The following is a 20,643-nucleotide window of genomic DNA, read 5'->3' as shown; positions in this document are numbered from 1 at the left end:
CTTAATTCTAATTTTTCCAGCAAATAGATTTCCTGGGGAAAAAAAGATGATTTAATGTCTTGGCAAGCTGTGGTAACTGAGCGGAGCTGCCTTTATGTTATACCACCTCTCCGAACTGCCAGGTCCCAGCTTGTGCAGGTGTGCTGCCTCAGTGCTGGCCACCACGGTGTTCACTAGTAGGTTTATTTTAATATATATGTTTATGTGATGAGCAGTTAGTTATTCCATTAATACAATATAGCTAAAATACATATTCTACATAAGTGATTTACACTGTGAAGGATTGTATGAAAGTCCTTAAAAACCTTTCTCAGAGAGCAGCTTTGGAGGTTAGGTGATTAACAGGGCTTGTGAGTGTGAATTATCTAATGCCTTCAGCAAGAGAAGTCTGTTAAGCTTACTTTGCCAAAAAATTAGTCTATTTGAAATTATTCCTTTCAAGAATGTTCAGTATTTGATATTTTAAGGTTTAGCAAGCTCCTGTCTCCAGCACCGTTTTCATGTGTTCAGGCAGAGAGGAGTTACATTATCCCCCGAAAAGTCACACAGGAGAAATCCTCCCATGTTAGATATCATGGAGCATGTTTACTTAGAGACTAAAACTTTTATTTAGGCATAGACCTAATTAAAAATGGATGTTAAACTGAAATGTTATTACTTCTTTGCATTTTGATCTAATTTAGGATAAGTTTTAATACTTTTGCTGTCATTTTTGTAAAGGTAGTGTTTTTCAGTCATATCAAACCTGTGATGCACGGGACGGTTGTGTGTGCTCAGCACTCTGGAGTGTTACAGTGCTGCGGGTATGCTGATATCTCTTAATCTGAAATCAATAAAAATCACAAGAAGATGTTTCCTTTGTTCTGAAGGATCAAAACCAGCTGCAGCCTAAGCTGTCCTTTGGGTTTGCCTTCTCAGAGTCAAGTGGGTTTGGTGATTTTCCTTAAAATTTAAACGGATGGATGATATTGTCATCCTGGTTTTGTGGGTGTTCAGTTGCACCCCGTGCATCTGGTCCTGCTGACGTGTGCTGTTCCTGTCATGCATTGATTTATTTGTGCAGGCAGGGTGTAGGGGGTGCCAGGAATTGATTTTGAGGGGTCTGTTCAGAGGAATAAAAAGATTTTAAAATGAGTGAAGACACTGTGCTGGGTGGGAAGGGATGGGCTGGGGGTTGGGCTGCCTGCTTGCGAGGGTTTCACCTGGTTTCCCATTTTCCATGTAGTATTTGATTAAAATAAGCAATAAGAAGCCTTTTCTGGGTGTACGGGAGGGAAAAGGGACCCTGTTTGTTAAAAACCTTTCTGTTTTCTGCAGAAGAGATAGTATTTCCCTTTTCTGATGTGAATAGGAGTGATGCTCTCTGAGGCCAAGGCCGTAATCGGGAGTGGCTCACCTCCCTCTCCCCTCTGGGGCCAGGCCACGGTTTTGTTCAGGAGCTGAGTACAGACCCGGGCTGAGGAGGGGGTTCAGTTCTCCAGATCTCATGCTCGGCACCTCGGGAGCAAGCCCACAGCAGGTCTGATCCCCCCTGGCGCAGCATGTATCTCGGTGAGCCCCCTGCTCCACGCCACACTTCCTGGGACACGGTGGGCTGGGGAGGGAAGAGAAACCATTTTTCTTCCCCAAAAGCCATCCAAAATGACTCTGCACCCCGCATCGGAGCTGCCGCCCGTGCCACGTCTGCTGCTGCCGCATGGCAAGAGCAGCTCCAGCAGCAGCAGATGCAATAACTCATTAATTTTCCTTGCAAGGAGAGAGGCTGTGCAATGGATTCACCAGGAAAGAGGGAACAAAAGGAGGATGGAGGCGGGCAGGAGGCAGGCAGGAATAAATGACAGGCAGGATATATATGTACATTGAAAACAGTCTGAGTGTCAGAATAAATGAGGTACAAATCTTGCAGGAAATAGTCCTGGAAGAAAGACTGGCGTGTATTTACAAAACAGGTTTGTCAGTGTTCTGAAATAACCGTGGGGGAGTTACCAAGGGAGCCTGCGATGGCAGGGGAAGCTCAGTGCTGGCGGGGTGCAGCGGTGTGAGTGAGGCAGGGGCTTGGGCTTTAACCTGGCCCAGCCTGCCAGCCCGGGGTCCAGGCCCAGCCCAGGAGCCCCCACCTTGCCGACCGGTGAACGCTTTCCCTCCGTAAGTCTATACCTGCGTGCATACACCTGGGCTGTTACGTGTCTATACGTTACATACGTGTGTGTGCACCTCACCGTGCCCCACAGGGTGCCTGCAGCCGCCGCGGGGGGCATGCAGCGCGGGGATGGAGCTGAGGCCCCGGCTGTGCCACATGGACCACAGTGAGTCACTGGGCAGCTCCCAGCGGGCGCCCAGCAGCCTCGCCCGAGGTGTTTGCTCATTAAAGAATTCGGAAAGGTTAGGCTGGATGGCCGCAGAGAGTAACGTGTAGGTAGCACCCATTAACCAGGCCATGCCTGGGAGCTCGGATGTGCTGTGCCAGCGCTTACCAGCACGATTCTGCACCAAGCAAGCGGGGGGGGGGGGGGGGGGGGGGGGGGGGGGGGCGGGCGGGGGGAGGGGGGCACGGGGCACACAGTGCCCACACCATGTGCCAGCCCTGCAGCTCGGCGTTGCTGATGCCCGCAGCTCCCCAGCCCCGCCGCGGCCGCTGGACTGACCCGCCGGTGTTTCAGGGGGGATTTGCCGTTCGTTTCTGTATTTATTTCACTTGATGAAAGTGCGTCATTAATTAAACCGCACGGATGCCCTCAGAATTGGACCAGTTAGATGCAAATTAAGATGCTGGGGAGACTCCAAGGGCCAGGTGGATGCAGGGATGCAGCATGTGGCTGCCCCGGGCCTCTCCCACCTCCGGCGTCTTCCTCCCCCTGCCCCCACCTCCCTCCCCCCCTCGGGGTTACACGGGGAGAGGAGCCAAGCACGACCCGCCGCCGGCCGCCCCAGGCGCGGGGGGCTCCGCCGCCGCGGAGGGACCGGCTTTTGGGTTTTTTTTGGAGGGCGCTGCGCCTCGGCAGAGAGGAGTTGCCATAGAAACGGGGGGAAACCCGGCGGGGGGGGGGGGGGGGGGCACCCGCGCCGCCGTCGCTTTAAGAGCGCAGGGGAGGGAGGCAAATTACGCAGCTGCAAGGCACATCCCTCCCTCCCTCCCTGCCTCCCTCCCTGCCTCCCTCCCTGCCTCCCTCCCTCCATCCCTCCGCCGCACCCATGGAGGCCAGCGCAGGTGATGGAGGCGGGGGAGGCCGCGGGGTTGGGGGGGGGGGAGTCGGGCCGGGCCGGGCCGGGCCGGGGCCGGGGGGAGAGGGGGGGCACGGCACCGCACCGCGCTCCGCACTGCGCTGCGCACCCCGCGCAGCCGCCGCTCACCGCCGCTCTCTCTCCCTTCCCCGCCAGGTCGCTGAGCCCCCCCCGGCGCTGCCGCCCCGGACCTCGGCGGGGGCCCCCGCAGGTGAGCGGGGCGGGGGGCGGGCGGGGGGCAGCGGGGCCCCGCGGCCGCGGTGACTCATCCCTTTCTGGCTGCAGCCTGCGGGGGGGGGGGGACCGCACGGGGCTGCCAGCTCATCGGGTGTGGGGGCCACGGGGCAGGGGGTGCGTGGGGCGGGTCACGCATCGGGCCCGCAGCACACCCTCATTGCATGCACTAGACCCCCATGGCACGCACCAGACCCACGTCACACCCACCAGACCCCCATGGCATGCACCAGATGCCCATGGCATGCACTGGGCCCACGTCACACCCACCAGACTTGCAGCACATGCACCAGACCCCCATGGCATGTGTTGGACCCTCGTCACGCCTGCCAGACCCACAGCACACACACTGGACCTGCACTGCATGCACCGGCCCCCCATGGCATGCACCAGACCTACATCTTATGTACCCGGACCCACACTGCATGCAACTGGACCCACATCACACATATCTGTCCTGCATCACAAGCACTGGCCCCATATTACATGCACTAGACCCACAGAGCATGCATCGGACACACTCCATGCTCACACAGACCAGCAGTGCACTGACTGGACCCTCCCTGCATGCACCAGACCCACATCACGTGCACCAGACCCTCCCTGCATGCACCAGACCCACATCTGCTCGTACAGCACCAGATGTGTCTCCAGCACCATAGGACACTGCAGGAGCCGGAGCGGCTGTGCAATTGAGATTTTATTATTTAATGGCTTGATGCTCCATCTCTGAAGGGACACAGAAAACACATGAGCTGATTGATGAGCCGGGTGCTCTTTTTCTCTCCTCCCTACAAGGTCAGTGCTGCCTGGCTGTCACACAGAAACCCGCTGCTGTGCATTTCTTGCGCTTATGAAGGAGCGGTGTGCCCACCCTCTCTGGGCAGTGGGTGCGTTGTGCCGTGACCTTGTGCAAGAAGGTGCAATTCCTGGTTTCTGGGGCTGTGGAGGTCCCTGGCTGGGGGGTCAGGAGGGGGCAATGCAGGTGCTGGCACCTCGGCAGTGTTGCAGTGGGCTGAGGCAGGAGATCTGGCGTGGTGTTAAAGTAGGCCATTCCAGCGGTGCAGGGACCCGGGGCTAATCCTCCGTGACCGCCGTCTTTCCCAGCCCTCGCTCAAGGTGGTTAGGGGAGACCTGCTTCTGCCGCACCGGAACCGTGTGGAGGGGGAGACTAGCTGTTGTGTTGGAATCAGGATTTGCCTTCCATGTTTTTGCCTTTGTATCCTGAAGGAGTGGGCTCTTCCTTCTGCTTACCAGTCCTCAGTCAGCTCCTGAGCAGAGCTCCTGCACAGAAGGGGCTGTGCAGTGTGATCTCACCTGCGTCCCCCACCTGCCCCCCTGCCCAGCCCTGGGGATGGCCGTAGGGTTTCATCCTGGTACCCAGCTCCGACTTACAGCAACTGCTGCTGCTGCAGCATTTGTCACAGAGCTCTTTGCCCTTTGCCTCCAGAGGCCTCAGCAAGAGACCAGCCTGTTCCCTCTGGTCAGGCACCTTATTTTTAGCTAATGAGGGCCAGGGCTTGCCACCTCCCCGCTTGGTGCTGCAGCCAGGTCAGCTGGAAAAGTGATGAGCTGCATAACCCGATCTTTTCGAATGGTCTCTATTTTCCTGTAATCTCTGGGTGTCGACTTAGCATTTTATAACAAACGAGAATAAAAGGAGATGCTCCTGTGTTTCGTTACGTGATACAACTCTTAGCGAAATTGATTTTTCTGGTGGTGTTGCATAAACATCCTGTGCGTTTTGTCCCCACTGTTGCCCGAGCGCTCTGCTCTGGCAGGAACTGGAGCATCTCCCTCTATCCGGGACCCAGGTGAATCTCTGCCTGCTTTGGGATGAGCCCGACTCTACTGGAGCAGGGAACAGAGTTTCCCAACCCCTGGAGATCTCACCGCTCCCTTGGAAACTCCCAAGCAGGAGCAAAGCAGCCCTTGTCTCCAAAAAATCCCCTGTGGCAGAAGGAGGAGCACAAACATGGTCACCACCGTGCGCCAGGCAGTCATCATTTGCCTCCAGCAGCTCGGATGGTGCCTGCAGTGCTGACCCCCTCCTTCGCTGGACTTCTGCCGACCTCGGCCCCGGCTGCCAGATCCTGCTCCTTCCCACCACCACCCAACTGCATCCCAGTTCCTTTTGAAACTGATCCTGGCATTGCCGCTGTTTTGGGGACGCAGTGCTCTGTCTCAAATCCGGTTGCTGGTTGTTTGCCATGTTCAGCACTTTGCTTATTTTTAGTGTGAAGAACAGCAGGGCCCATGTCAGAAAGGCAGAGAGGTCTCCTCGGGAGCTCTTTTTGTTTCCTGGGAAAACAAAGCTGTGATTTCCCCCCCCCCCCCACCCCCCCCCCCCCGTTGCTCTCTGCTTTTAATCTTGTTAGTACTGGAAGGCTGAAAATCTCCCGGCCGCCCCCAGCCCGGTGGGGAGGGACCTGCAGGGGAGGCATGGTTCTTCTCCCAAGATTTCTGCAGAATCCGGTAAAGCTGCTCTTAGATGCTTGGGCTTGGTGCCACCATTGCAAAATGCTCCTAACACGGGATGCATCAAGGAAAACACAGGAATCCGGCAGCAGGCAGGGTGATGGGAACTCCGACAAAAGAAGCAGTGAGCGAGAAATCTGGGAAATGCAGCAGCTGCTGGCCCCGGGTGTCTGCGTGCCGAGGGCTGGGGCTGCCACATGAGCTGCCTGCTCTTGCACCTTCTCTGCATGTTCCTGGTGGGGCCGGGACAAGCCAGTGGGGCAGCTCAGGCTGGTGCTGCAGCCGGCTTCTGCTCAACCCTGCAGGAGTCAAGCCAAGGGAGATGCCTTGGGAGCTCACAGAGGTGAACTTGAGAGCTTGTAGTTGTCAAAGCCCTGGAGGAACAAGCTGAGGACTCATCAGAGGATTCACTGAGCTGATGGCGAGGGTCTCTCCAGGGGTCCCATGGTCACATTTCCCATGTAGAAAGCTTCTAGGAGGGGTGATCCCTGCCTGACCCCCTCTGTCCGTCACTGGCACGGCCAGGGGATCCAGCATGGAGTGAGCAAGCGGCGGCATTCAAGCCACGGAGGCATCTCTATGGGGCAGTGATCCCAAAATGATGGCTGAGCTGCTCTTCTTGGGGAAATTCTCTGGGGGCACCAGGCTGAACCTCGGGGTGCTCTGCTGGCACTCTCACCGCTCTGCCATTGCTCTGCCACCGCTCTGCCACCCATCGCACTTTGCATCACCATCGTGGCATGATCTGCGGGTCAGCAGTGCCCCAGGTCCCCTCTGCGGCTGGCAGGAGCTGAGGACCCACTGGGGCACGCAGCTCGGGTGCACCCAGAGCCCCATGGTGTCACCCACGCCAGCCCAGTGACAGTGAGGGGCTCTGGGCCCCAGGGGACATGCTGGGGTTCTAGCTGGGAGATGGCTGAACGACCTGTGCTGGTGGGGAGGGGACACGTGCTGTGCTGGGGTGGCCGGTGCTGGGATGGCCAGTGCTGGGTGTGGGGAGCAGTGGCTGCCTGAGCCCTGCCGGGGGCTGGGTGCTGCTGACCACAGCAGGTGCCGAAGGTGCTTGGAGCAGTTGCAGCACAACGTGCCAGTGAGGGGGGATCCATCTCCCACCCCTGGGGGTGAGAGGTTCTCATACCCAGTTGTGCTCCATCCCACCCTGCGTGGGGTATCAGCTTTTCGTGATGAGCTTTTCAGGGACCACGGCTTTTATTTAGCATGAATTCCCCGGGCTAATTCTGTTGCACAGAGTAAGTGCTGTTTTGTGCTGCTGTTTCTAAACGAGCTGCCTTTCTGTTCCACTCTGGGCTGGGAGATTCACAGGGAGTTTTGCTGTCGGTGGCTCCAGGAGAGAGTGTTAGACCTTGTGCTGAGCAGCGTTCATCCTGCCCATCCGCCCAAGCTGCATTCTGGGGTGGTTTGCAAGATGCTGAGACACATGTAGGTGGTTTGCAGCGCGATCTCTGGATCTGGTGTGAGTTTGATTGTCAGACCTTGGGCTGTTCCACTGTCCCCAGGCAGTGAGCGTGGCTGCAGACGTGCTGTGCTGAGCAGGGTCCCACTGGTCACCCCAGCACGGGGACGAGCCAGTGCTCCCCAAATCGCCCTAACCCCACTCCTGGTGCCAGCACACTCGCACTGGCAATGCCTGTTGAAATCTATAATTCCAAGCCTGGGCTGCACCAAGGAGCTGGGGCTGCACGTCTTGGTGGGGTCATGATGTGGAGATGAGGTCTTTGGCTGCGGGGATCAGTGGTTGGTGTGGCTGGGCTCAGCGCCGGGTTCTGAGGCCAGGTTAGAGCTGCCTCTCTGCAGCCCGTGCTGCAGACACATCCTCTCTTCTGGGGCACAAGCTGGTTCTGTCAGCTCTGTAAGAATCAATCCACAAGCGAGGGATCCTGCCGCATTTGTGTTCTGCAAGGTGGTCCCCATATTCCTCATTCTGCAACGATTAAAATGAAGTGCAGAGGAAATCCATTCCCCACACTGGCTGTCAGCTGGGCATCTCCGCTGGCACATGGGACCTGGCTTTATCTCATCCCTCCTTTGCATGACTTGGGGTTTGCAGAGCCAGGGTTGCTGGCAGTGGCATGTGTTCCTCCAGGCCTGCAGGTTTTGTTTCCCACTGCTGAGGCTCCCAATGTTTGGTTTTGAGGTTTTGTCCCCCAAGCTGCCTTCCCGTGTGGGGCCAGCGTGCAGGGCCAGCCATGGGCAGCTCTGCTGGCCCCATCCCCAGTGCTTCTGACACAGAGCAATGAGCCAGCCCACCCTCTGCCCTGGCTTGGGCTGCTTTCCACCCCCATATTTTTACGAGATTTCTTCTCTGCTTTCCCTTGCAGCTTTGCTCTGACTCCTGCCGCAAGCCCCATCTATTAGATGGTTTTTAGATTTTAGTGAGACTTGCTCTTGTTTCCTGGCCCTTGCAGCTGCCATCGTCTTCCTTGCTGGAGGGTGTGCAGTGCGCCTGGGGACACGGTTATTCACCTTTGAATGCTTTTCATTTGCTCTTCCTGTGTTTTTCCTAATGCCTAATCAATGAACAGCCGCGGCAGCGAGCTGGAGCCTTCACAAGTGCCAGGTGTTGCAGGGAGGTGAGGGCTGGGCTGGCGTGGGTCCCAGGGGGGGCAGGGGCATCCCCTCTGCAAATCCCTGGAAAAGCAGAGGTCTTCACTGCTTCTCACTTTCTCGCATTTCAAATGTGGTAAGATAATCTTGGATTTCCTCTTGCTTTCATGGCAAGGCTCCCTTTGCTCATCCTGGTCCATGGGATAATGATAATTCTGACTGCAAATGAGTAATTCCCTCTGCCTTCAGACGCCAAGTAGCCGTGTACCGTGGGAATGGTGTGTTTTCAGCTTTGGTGCTAAAAGTCTGCCCAGTCTGCCTGTTCTTGGCAGCCTGGGGGCACGGTGGGGTTTTGGGGAGACCGAAATGGCCCATTGCTTCTTTGGGAATAAAGACAGGGACAATTTATTACCAGTGACTGAATTCAAGCCTGCTTGTTGAAGCTGCCCTAGGGCAGCCTGGTGAGGCAAAGCTGCTTCCCGGCTGGGAGGGAATGGACAGCCCAGCACCTTTGTGAGATGGGGACCCAGGCAGGGTGCAGGATGATGCTTCCCCCTCCATGGGGTTTTGGTGCCTGCTGGCAGACCTGGGCCAGGCTCCCTGTGGCAGCAGTACGGAGCTGCTCTGAGTTTCTCCCCCCTTAAGTCTGTCAGTGCCACGAGAGCCATTGAGCCCCAGCGTGGGTGCCAGGTGAGTCTGCAGCAGTGGGAGGAGGAGGAACAACAACAACTGAGCTCCCCAGGTGCAAGGCTGACTCCAGGCTTCCCCACAGAGCTGTTCCCAGTGCGGGTGTTGGTGGCAGGCACCTGGGGTGCAGTGTGGGGCACTGGCAGGAGCCCACAGCGTGGTACCAGCCAGCGTGCTGGGCACACATGTGCCATCTGCGGTGCTGGCACTTGCCTGGTGCTGCATGTTAGTGGAGTGCAGAGGGACCCCTGAGTTCATACATACACCATCTTGGCATATGGGTAACTTTGCTGTGACCAGGGAAGAGCAGGAGGCAGCGGGGATGCCGGGTACTGCTGCCCTGCATTGAGCCAGGGCTTGGGGCTGTGAGGGGGTGAGGAGCTAACTCCCATGGCCGCAAATCTCCCGAAAGCCCTGCCTGAGAGCTGCCTGGGGAGCACCCTGCAGCATGAGAAGCGAGGGACTGGCTGTGCGGGCAAGAGCCCGGCTGTGCCGCAGCCCTGCATCCTGGAGGATGCGTCTGCCGGCGCCGGGGCCACGCTCGGCTCTCACTCTGGATGCTGATTCACGCTGCTGCATTAGCAAAGCCCGCAGCCACCCAGCCATGCATGCTGTAGAACCAGGAGTGGTTTTCTGGCAGGGCAGAGCGCTGCCTCCCCCTGCCTAGGTCCTCCCCTGGCAAATCCATCCTGGAGGGGAGCAGCAGGACCCCCAAATCCTGGTCACTGTGTCCCTGGGGTGCTGGCACCCCCATGGCATGGGGCACTGTGCCTGCTGGGGCTGGGGGCTCACTGTGGCTGCACATCACTGTCTCCTCTGCTCCAGCTCTCTGGGGTCTTCGGTGCCCTGGTCTGGGGATCAGGGAGCGCCAGATCCTGGGCAGAAGAGAGGCCCAGGCTGGCTGCTGTGGGCTTTGAGCATTGGGCAGGAGTTAGCCTAGAAAAAACAACCCTGGGGTGGCAAATACCAAAGAGTACATCGGGGTGAGCTGGCTGTGCTCCCTCGTCTCCTGCCTCCCCCTCTTGTCCTGCTCCTCGCACTCCCCTGGACTGGGGCCAAGCAGCACTTAGAGTTTCCGACTGCCCATCGATTATCAGCTGGCCGGTCCCATCGCTTACATTGCTCTGGGCTGGAACTGCCAAAATCTGGGACAAATACCAGCATTGTGAATCAGCTTGGGGATGGGGGGGGGGCCCACACGGTGCTCCCAGCCTGGCTGGTCCCCAGCAGCCTCTGAGCACAGTGAGGCATCAGCAGTGCCATGGGATGCTCAATGGGTTGGATGTGCTGAGCAGGTCCTTTCCATAACTCCCCTCTGCTGCAGCACATCACATCCCTGCATGTGCCCAAGGTGCTGCCTCCTTGAGCAGCTCCCGCTGGTCGCTGCGAGCCTCTGGATCTGGCCTATTTATTTACAGGAAAACGGGCTGTGTGTTTCCCGAGGGATTAGCTGCTGCTGCCGCATCACACAGGGATCTGTGCTTCCTTACCTGATTGCACTGGCGAATGGGTGATTCGGACTTAGTTAAGAAAAAGCGGGCGCCCAGCCCGCTGCGGGGACAGCTGCCTGCCTGGGTGGAAATTCGGTGAGGTCCCGGGCTGGGTGTCAGTGCCCTTGTCCCATCTCTGCCCTAATTAATGCCACCGCTACAGGCACACTGGTCCCTGTGGCAGACCTCCTTTCCCCTGGCAGGGATGGGGACCTGGGGTCAGGGGAAAGCTTGACCTGTGTCTGGAGACTGGTGGGAAGGGGGCTTTAGCCCATGGGCAGGTACCTGCTATGCTTCTGTTTTGCCTTAGAAATGAAGCAACCCTGTGCCTCCCGCATGCCCTGCCAGGGTGGCACCCTGGACATGCAGCATCCCGGCGTTCCTGGGCCGTGGAGCAGACAGGGAGCACAGTCCAGCTGTGCAGGGGATACCGTCTGCATCTGTCCCTGTACGGGTGGCCCTGGGGACTGAACTGATGCACTGGTGCAGGGTCTGACCCCTGTGCCAGCACTTTGCATGGTTACTGTCTCACTGGGGCCGTTTCCCTGCCTTCACCTCCTCTCTCTGTTGCATTTAACCCGCAGTTCCCTTGTGCCCAGGACCTGTGGCACCGCAGCAATGTCTCTGCCGGGCAGCAGGCGCTCGTCCACCGGATCACGGAGGTGAATATGCTTCGGCCTCTGGCCCCTGGGACTGGGCACTGGCACCTGCCTGGCACTTCTCCTGGCTGGCAGCAGGGAGGGAACGATCCCCACCTACACCACGAGCTGCCACTTTGCAGCACGAACCCCCCGCCCAGCTCTTCGGGGGTTGCATGTCGCTGCCCGTTGCACAGCACTTCCCCATCCGTGCATGCAGCCCCTCGAGCGCTGCACCCCCCATCCCTCTCTGTCCGTCTCTGCTGCAGCTGGGACCGACCCTTCTGCCCGTTCTGGGCAAAGGCAGGTGGTGGTGGAGGGCCCTGGCAGCAGTGTGAGGGCACTGGGTTTTGGAGGGTGAAGCTGGGAGGTGTGTTAGCCCTTGGAAAGCCTCTCCTTGAGCTGCAGTGATGAAGAGCAAGAGGGAATAAAGGAGAAAAAAAGCATTTATTCCCCTCCAACTGTCTCCATGGCCTGGGCTGCCATTATTTAGGTACTGGCTGCCACCGGCAGCGTGGGCAGAGAGAGAAGGCAGATCTGACCTGGCAGCAGGCAGTGGGGTGGCTTGAGCTCTGCCAGGGCCATGCTCCTGGGAGGCTCCCAAGGGGCTCCTCATCCTTGGGGTGCAGGGATGCTGTGCCAGCGTCCGGGGGATGCCACGCTGGGTGGGGAGTGGGTGGGCAGTCCACCCCCAGCCCTGCCTTGTGCCCGTCGCCATGTCTGTGCCATTTTGATCCCTGCTGTTTGTTTTGTCCTTTTGTCTTGTGTGTTCTCGGTGTGGTGGTTGGCAGTCGCGGGTTTTATGGACGGAGTGGCTTTGCCTCCTTCTTTAAGTCTTCAGCGCCCTCAGCCACTCGGCCTGAGACACAGCCTCTTCTCCCTGCCTCCAGGCGCCCCTCGCCCCCCGGGAGGGACACCTACGGCACCTCCTCGCTGAGCAGCAGCAGCAATTCTGGCTCCTGCAAGGGCAGCGACAGCAGCCCCACCCCAAGGTAACCCATCACCCGTGGCCCCAGGGCAGCTGCCGGGTGTCCCCGGGCAGCGGGGGAGCAGTGCCCGTGCTGCCGGTGCTGGTGCCCGGCGGGGACAGGAGTGCAGGGGCCGGTGGAGTGAGGCTGTGCGCTGGGGGAGCCAGAGCTGGCGGAGCCGCTGCTGTGTCTCACAAAGACCCCCACCATCCTCCTTCAAACCTCTCTGCCGCCATTGTTGTGTCTTCTACCTCCCTGTCCCCCCCGCCTGCCAGCCTGGTGCCCCATCCCCTTCCCTCTGTCCTGCCATGGCTGTGGCTTGCACGCTGCTCGCATCCCTCCTGCTGCTCCTGCTCTCTGAGGAGCACCTGGGTCCTTCAGGACCAAAGGCACAGTGGACAAGAGCTTGATTTCCATCCCCTCGTGCTGCCCGGCAGAAGTCTGGCGAGGGCTGGCAGCAGCCTGGCTTCTCAGCGGGGAGCTCCCAGTGTGCTGGGGCATAAACAGCCGGGCACTGAGCTGTGCCAGCCTGTGCCAGCGTTCTGGGCTGCTGGTGTACTGCTCCAGGGAGTGAGGCTGGTCCCCAGGCTGGGCTGCTTCCTCCCACCCCCAGCCACCTTCCAGCCCCAGAGCTGGCATCAGATCTGGGAGGATATGAGGGGCCTGAGGGTAACTTTGTGCCCAGAGCCTGTGCACACCGCAGCAGGGAGTGGTGGCCATCCTGCTGCCGTGGGGTGTTGCAAGGCCACGGGTCTGCCTGGCTGCTCCTAACATGATCCTTATGTCTCTGGCCGAAGGCTGCTGGGCTGCCTGCCAGCATGCATGGGGGCTGTCACACACAGAGAGAACGTGCCACCCTGCTGCGATGCACAGCGGATTTGGTCCACCCTGCTGCAATGCAGGAGCATCTCGCGCTGCGCCCAGTTCTCTCTGTGCCTCCAGCCCAGGCATGCAGCCCTGTCCCTGGCCAGCTCCTGCTCTCCAGGCTGCCCTGGGCTTTGGGCCAGAGATGTCACCTCATCCACCCTGGTGGCAGCACAAGGAGGGTGCGGACATGCTGCTGGCCCCGTCTGGAGCGGGTGCCAGATGCTCCACAGCTTGCTGTCCAAGGGCAGGACAGCTGCCAGCTCCAGACCTGCTCCATCCCAAACCCTCCCATCACCCACTTCTGCTTCCATCTCTGATGGGGCTGATCCCACCCTGGGGTCTCCGTCTGCCTCTGTCATTCCCCGGAAAGCTTGCTCTGGGCACACAGAGACCTTGGTGCCCACCTGCTCCCAGTTCTGCTCATGTGCCCGCCGCCCTGGCAAAACCTGCAGCTCTGCAGAGGGCTGGGTGGCTGTGGGAAGCACCAGCAGGTTCAGGCTGCACCCACTGTCCTGCCAGTGGCACAGCACCCTCAGACACCCACCTTGCTCCTCCTGCCTTGCAGGGCTACTTTGGGATGTGCTATGGAGCTGCACCCTGAGAGCAAGCATCTCCCCTGGGGCCCCTCTGCTGAGCTGGTGCCAGCGCTGGCACCGGCGGATGGGTGACATCTGTGTCCCTGCAGGCGCTCGTCCAAGTACAACCTCTGCAGCGACAACCATGGGATAAAGCCACCGACGCCGGAGCAGTACCTGACACCCCTGCAGCAGAAGGAGGTCTGCATCAGACACCTGAAGGCTCGCCTGAAGGACACACAGGAGCGGCTGCAGGACAGGTGAGCATAGGAACAGTGGGCACAGACTCCCAGCACGGGAGCCACTGGGAAGGGTCCCGGCACCAGCCATTGGCACCTGCAGTGGCAGCTCCTGTGTGGGACTGGTCCTTCTGGGGGCTCTCAGTGCCCAGCACTGCACCTTGTCCTTGGGCTCATGCCCAGGCACCAGGTTCACAGCTTTACAGTGGCATTGCAGGCATGTGGGCATCTGGCATTGCTGCCCGTCTAACCAGGGAGCGGCGGATTTTGGGGCTGTGGAGCCTGTACATCCCACCTGTGGTGGCTGTGTTCTCCCCTGCGCCCCCGCTTAAGTCTCTGCCACGCTTTTTCTGAATTTCAGCGTCAGAGGGTGGCTAATCCCCATCTGCTCCTCTTGGGCTTAGGCACGTCCTCGCCGACATGCCAGCTGCCATGCGCCCGCTCAGGGCACCTGCCCATCCCCACGCAGCCCTCGGGAGACCCGGGCTCTGCAGCCCCTCCGGGAGAAGGCTGAGCATCACTCCCGGGGGTCCCTGAACGTTGCTCCCAAGGGTCCCTGAGCCACTGGATCCATCCCTGGGTCCCAGCCACAAGTGTTACTGGGTGATCTGGCTCCAACTCAGTGCCAGGCACATGAGGACACGGCTGGTCCCGCAGCCTTCTCAGTGCAGTGGCGGTGCCCTCCTCGTCTCTCACAGGGATGCTGAGATTGAGGACCTGAAGACGCAGCTGTCACGGATGCAGGAGGACTGGATCGAGGAGGAGTGCCACCGCGTGGAGGCCCAGCTGGCACTGAAGGAGGCCCGCAAGGAGATCAAGCAGCTGAAGCAGGTCATCGACACGGTGAAGAACAACCTGCTGGAGAAGGACAAGGGGCTCCAGAAGTATTTTGTGGACATCAACATCCAGAACAAGAAGCTGGAGACACTGCTGCACAGCATGGAGGTGGCGCAGAACGGGGCACTGAAGGAGGAGGGGGCTGGCGAGTCAGCCGGGGGGGTCCCCAGCCCGATCCCTCACCCGCAGCTCTACCTACACCAAGCTGAGTGACCAGGGGGCTGGGGACCGCAACGTGGGGGGCTCACAGACCATCTCGCTGGACGAGGGGGCCGACAGCGGCTTCGTGGGGGTGGAGGAGGCTCCCTGCCACACGGACCCGCTGGAGGTGGGGGACGAGCCTGGCACCCGCTTGCCCCCCAGCTCCACCTACGAGAAGCTGCTGGGGCTGCGGGGCGGCGTGGAGGCCGGGGTGCAAGCCAGCTGCATGCAGGAGCGGGCCATCCAGACAGACTTCGTGCCCTGCCAGCCTGACCTGGACACCATCCTGGAGAAGGTGATGAAGTCCCAGGCTTGCAGCTTAGGCAGCCCCACCTCAGCCTGGGTCTCTGAAATGGAAGACGTGATGCCCGGCCCCGAGCTCTCCAACCCCACCGGGGCCATGGACCTGCTGGCAGCCGAGCCCGACACTGCAACGGTGGGTGCCGGGGCTGAGGCGGGTGCCCCCTGCAACCCAGCGGTGCGGCAGCCCCCCAGCGCCAGCCCCTCGGTGGCCATCGCCTGCGTGGCAGAGGAGGAGACGATGGAGGCGTCCGGCTGCGAGGCCGCCCCCTCCAAGAGCTATTGGAGCCGCCACTTCATCGTGGATCTGCTGGCAGTGGTGGTGCCGGCGGTGCCCACGGTGGCCTGGCTGTGCCGCTCGCAGCGCCGGCAGGGCCAGCCCATCTACAACATCAGCTCACTGCTGCGGGGCTGCTGCACCGTGGCCCTCCATTCCATCCGCAGGATGGGCTGTCGCCCTGTCGCCAGCCACGGCCCCGGGGGCAGCACCCAGCCCTGACACCCCTGGACACCCCCCCGCCCGCCCCCACAGACCCGACTGCTGATTGTAAAGCCCCAGCGTGTCCCTGTTCTCCTGGGGTCCTTCGTCGGCTCTGGCTCATTACGCAGCCCCGGGGTGGGGGTGGGAGAGGGCCGGGGGGGGCTGTGGGTGCATTGGGGTGTGCTGCCCCCTGTCCCCCGGCTCCTTTGTCCTGGAGGAGGGAAAGGACTGTTGCTGGAAGAGAGGTGCCAAGCGGCGATGCAGGACAAGGCACCGAGCACCACGATGGACGCCCCTGCCCCGCCGCTGCCGCGGTGCCTCTGGCTGAGCCCTTCACTGCACTGGCTTTTGGCTGCCCTTGCCCTGCCACAGGTGGGAGATGGCGAGGGGCCGCCTGGCTGGGCGAGGGGAGCAGCGAGACTCCCTGGGTGCATTTCTTGCTCCAGGTTGCACTGCAACAGCAAAGCCTGGCTGTGGGCAGGAGGACAGGGGGAACCCGCCTGGATGCAGGGACCAGCTCTGGAGCGGGATGGGTGGCAGTGGGAGCCCATGGGGCACTTTTGCCCGGGCCTGCTGACTGCTTTGGTGTCTGTCCTCCTCTCTCTGGTGGGATGAGGCCCTGGCCGGATCCTGCTCGGCCCCTCTTCAAGCCACCCATTGCTTGGGAAATGTGACCCCCCATGGAGATGGACCCAGGCTGCAGCTCCCGCACCCCCGAGCGAGGCAGAGTGGCCCCCGAGGAAGCCTTGGTCCATCCTCCCTTTGCTTTGCACTATATTCACTTTTTCTTTCGGTACAGACTGAACCCCGGTTGTTGGGGCCGTGGCAGCAGCGAATGGGGTGGGAAACCCCCAGCCCTGGCTCTGGCTGCCATGGAGCGGGGCTAGGGGTTCTCGCGGCTTTGGCAGCGCGATGCTGGTGATGCCGATGGTCCCACCCTGTGCTGGAGTTCGAGGATGCCTTTGCGGGAGGCAGCGAGGGGGTGCGGGCAGGGCCACGCAGGCAGAGCCAAGCGCCTTTGCCTGCACTGGCCGAGCCAAATCCCAGTTTTGCTGGTGGCCTCTGGAAAATTGCCTTTTTTTTTTTTTTTTTTTTTTTTTTTTTTGAGAAACAAAGACAGCAAGGATTGCTCAGCAGGGGCTGGCGAGATGCGAGACTTGGGACTCCCCTGGGTGCGCAGCACTCCCACCCCCACGAATGTCTGTGGCTTCTTCGTGACTTGAACTAACAGTGTTTCCCCCTCACCCAAGCCCACTCCACCACCCACAGGTGCCCCACGAGCCAGGTGCCCTGGGAGCCGGCGATGCTCCATGCGCTGGCATCCAGCAGTCCCTGGAGGGGCAGGCGCCGTGTCCTGCCTGCCCTGCTCTTCCCCGCATCCCCCGTCCGGCGGCTGGAGCGTGGGGCAGGGGCTCTGCCCGTGCTGGGGGGCTGCGGAGGCAGCGGCAGCCGCTGGCACAGCACCAGGTGCCGGGTGAAATACTGGGGGAGAACCGGTGGCCAGGCAGCCGGGGCGGCCGATGTAAGTGGAGCTAGGATATACGCCTCTTGTGCAATGTATTTGTGGATCTGTGTACACGTCTGTTAGACTATCCAAAGCTTTGCCAAGAAATAAATGTAACGATTATATTTGAAAGACAAATCTATATAATATATTTTTTAAATACAGAACTGAAAAAGCTGTAACCCCCCTTTTCTTGTTTCCCCTGTCCTGTACTCGCTGTCTGTGGTGGATGTAATAAATGTCACTGGGTCTGTGTCTGCTTTGGCTGGAGCCAGCCTTTGGCGTCTGCCCCAAGGGGGGCTGGCCTGAGCGGGGACACAGGGGGACGTGAGGACCCCAGGACAGGGGGAGGGCACATGCCCCATCCCTGCTGAGGAGGAGGAGGAGGGGACAGCCCAGGCCAGCAGTTCCCCCACACCACCCAGCAGCCACCAGCCTCTGTAGGGATGAGGGGGTTTGTGCTAAAACAGCTGCTTTCGGGGATGCTGCAGGGGTACTTCAGCAGCCCCTTCATGCTTCCAGCATCAGCTCCCCAGGACAGCAGCGATCACGTCAGAGGTCAGGGATGGAGTGGTCCATGGCTGACTTCACCAGCCCCGCCGAGAGCCTGAGCACAGGGATGGGTGTTCAGCGGGGGGAGCTTGGGGAGCTCTTTGGGGGGCCCCGGGGGGCCCCAGCAGGGTGGGGGCGAGCACCATGGCCCTGCATTCTCACCGTTTGACCATGTGCTCATAGATCACTGTGGGGATGATGGTCAGCGTGACCACGTTCCCGGCCCCTGCTAGCACCTCCGTGAGCTGCTTGTCCTGTGGGAGAGAGCGGGTGGGTCCCATGGGGCACCCAGCTCTGCCCACTGCCCCGCGGCAGCCCCTCACAGCTCCCCAGTGGGATCCGGGCACCCCCGGGCACGTTCCACACTGGGCTGTGCACAGCCCCTACCTTCATGCCGATGACGTTCTGGCCGTTCACCTCGCAGATACAGTGGTGGGTGAGGAGGCCATTGCGGGCAGCAGAGCTGTCCTTGGCCAGTGACACAATCTTCCCCTTCTTGACCACGATGCCAATGTGGCCAGTGCTGTCCTTATGCACAGTGACGGTGCGCTGGAAAGGCCTGCGGGGAGAGCGTGATCAGCATCAGCACCACCACCAGCACTGCTGCCGGCACTGCCTGCCTGCCCGCTCACCTGTCCCGCACCACCATGACGATTTTCTCAGGGGATGCCTTCTTCAGCACCCGCTGCGCCTTGTCACTGCTCCAGCCCGTGCAGTTCTTGCCATCAATCTGCAGGATCTGGTCCCCGAAGCGCAGCCCCACCAGCGCCGCCGGCGAGTTGGCCTTCACCAGCTGCACAAAGATGCCCTGGGGACACGGGGGGAGCGATGGCATGGTGCTGGCATGGGGACTCAGTGGCTGTGCCATGCCATGTATCATGCTATGCCATGCCATGCTGCAGCCTGCTGTGGGGCAGTGTGGCATGCTGTGCCATTTAATGCCACACATTGCCACACCATGATGCACTGTGCCATGTCATGCTGCGCTGTACTGTCATGCTTGTGCTGTGCTGTGCTCTGCCCTGCCATGCAACATCATGCTGTGCTGCACTGTGCCCTGCCATGGTGCACCACACCGATCCATGCCATGTCATGCCGTGGTGCACCATGCGTTCTGTTCCACGCCAAACTATGGTGCATCATGCCATGCTATGCCATGCCATGGTGCACCACGCTGTTCTGTGCCATGCCATGCCATGGTGCACCATGCCGTTCCACTCCGTGCCATGCCATGGTGCACCATGTCGTCCCATTCCGTGCCATGCCATGGTGCACCATGCCGTTCCATTCCATGCCGTGCCACAGTGCACCATGCTGTGCTGTGCCATGCGGTGCTGCACCATGCACAGCCCCACGCCAGCGCAGCCCTCTCACCTGGTCGACGTTTTTCAGCTGCAGCCCCGTCTTGCCCCGCTCGTCCTTGCAGAGGTGGATCTCCCGCACACCTGGCTTGATCTCTGCGCGACGCAGCCCCGCATTGTTCCCACTCAGGGGGGCGACCAGCTGGCCCGGAGAGGGCCCGGCAGGGGTCAGTGCCTGCAATGGAGCTGGGGGTCAGCGGGGGTACAGGGGCCTGTGCACACCAGCCCTTGGGGGGATGCTGCATTCCTTCCCCAGGCAGAATGCGGCCCTGGAGGGATGCCCACCAGCAGGGGTGCTGTGGCATGGGGACCCCACGCAGGGCAGGAGAGAGCTTCCAGCCTGGACACCTACAGTGCTGCTTTCCGGGAGCAGGTTCTTCTGGATCTCTTCGCTGGAGAGAGCGAGCCCCATGTAGTTCTCCAGCTCAGCCAGGTTGGGGTACAGCACGGGCGGCCCTGTGGCACACACCAAGGGCAGCCTCAGCTCGTGGGGTCCCCAGCCCACAGCCATTGCCTCTTCCCTGGGAGCCTCTCAGGAGCCATGGGCCAGCCGAGAGAAACCCTCACAATTCCCATCCTCTACCCATGCACCATGCTGTGGGGGGGCCCTGCCCTGTGAGCCCCCCTGCACGGTGAGCATTGCTGCCCCGCACCCTCAGACAGCTCCTTGACGGGGGGAGCTGATTGCAACCGACTTTACCGGTGCCTGAGACGAGCTTTGGTTTCTCTGTGACCACCGTCGTGGCAGGGGTCTTCACGCCAGCAGCAGCCTGCGCCTGCCAAGGGATAGGATTTGCTCAAGGCTGTGCCCCCCAGCCCTGGGGACCCTCTGAGGGCAGGACCTCACAGGGACCCATCACGGGTTTTTCACCCTACCATAACACTGCTCTGCCAACACTGACCTGCAAGATCTGGTGGCCCTTCATGTCCTCCAGGGATGGGTAGAGTGTTGCCATTGCTGCTGCTGCCACAGCTGTGCCTGGGGACGGGGACGGGTGGTTCAGGAATGGGGCACCTCTCCCCGAGCATCCCTCCTGGCCCGCGTGCCTGGCTCCGCGTGCCAGAGATGGGCTGTCACCCCAGGGCCTCCAGCGTGACTCATGGCTGTGTCACCAGAGCCACCACCTCTGCCACTTCCCAGCAGTGGGGACACAAGCAGCAGTGTTCCAGGCACAGGTACCCTGAGCATCGCTTGGCTGGTGGTGGGTCCTGCTCCCCCTATCAACCTGCCCAGTGGGGCCATTCCAGCATCACCCAGACACAGGAGTGGGATGTCCCATGGGAACTGTCCCTCTGACTGCTCCTCACAGTCCCCCGTGCCCCCCATCAGTCCCCTTTGCCCCCAGTGCTCCTGTGCCACCCAGCCCTGCCCCACAGCGTTGCGTGCCCCAAAACACATCATCCAGAACCCAGGGTGTAGGAGCCAAATCTGGACCCAGCTCCG

At 60.4% G+C, this 20,643-nt stretch overlaps 2 protein-coding genes across 2 annotated transcripts; one reads left to right on the top strand and one right to left on the bottom strand.

Annotated features, from left to right (window-relative positions):
• Window positions 1-5,813: 5,813 nt before the first annotated feature.
• Window positions 5,814-17,046, top strand: SNPH (syntaphilin). Its single transcript, XM_056355028.1, is given in 6 exon segments — window positions 5,814-10,772; window positions 11,261-11,338; window positions 12,205-12,306; window positions 13,835-13,984; window positions 14,662-14,956; window positions 14,958-17,046. Coding segments are annotated over 6 exon segments (1,548 nt in total). The 5' UTR covers window positions 5,814-10,692; the 3' UTR covers window positions 15,801-17,046.
• A 575-nt stretch (window positions 17,047-17,621) lies between these two features.
• SDCBP2 (syndecan binding protein 2) lies at window positions 17,622-20,480 on the bottom strand. Its single transcript, XM_056355029.1, has 8 exons — window positions 20,102-20,480; window positions 19,900-19,975; window positions 19,552-19,655; window positions 19,213-19,374; window positions 18,471-18,646; window positions 18,226-18,397; window positions 18,001-18,092; window positions 17,622-17,893 (listed from the first exon to the last, which is right to left on the bottom strand). Exons 1-8 carry the CDS (start codon window positions 20,153-20,155, stop codon window positions 17,839-17,841), a joined length of 891 nt encoding a protein of 296 aa, XP_056211004.1. The 5' UTR covers window positions 20,156-20,480; the 3' UTR covers window positions 17,622-17,838.
• Between the last annotated feature and the right edge of the window lie 163 nt (window positions 20,481-20,643).

The sequence above is a fragment of the Falco biarmicus genome, chromosome 10 (assembly GCF_023638135.1).
Source record: "Falco biarmicus isolate bFalBia1 chromosome 10, bFalBia1.pri, whole genome shotgun sequence".
NCBI lineage: Eukaryota > Metazoa > Chordata > Aves > Falconiformes > Falconidae > Falco > Falco biarmicus.
This window is presented reverse-complemented; position numbering and strand designations above follow the sequence as displayed.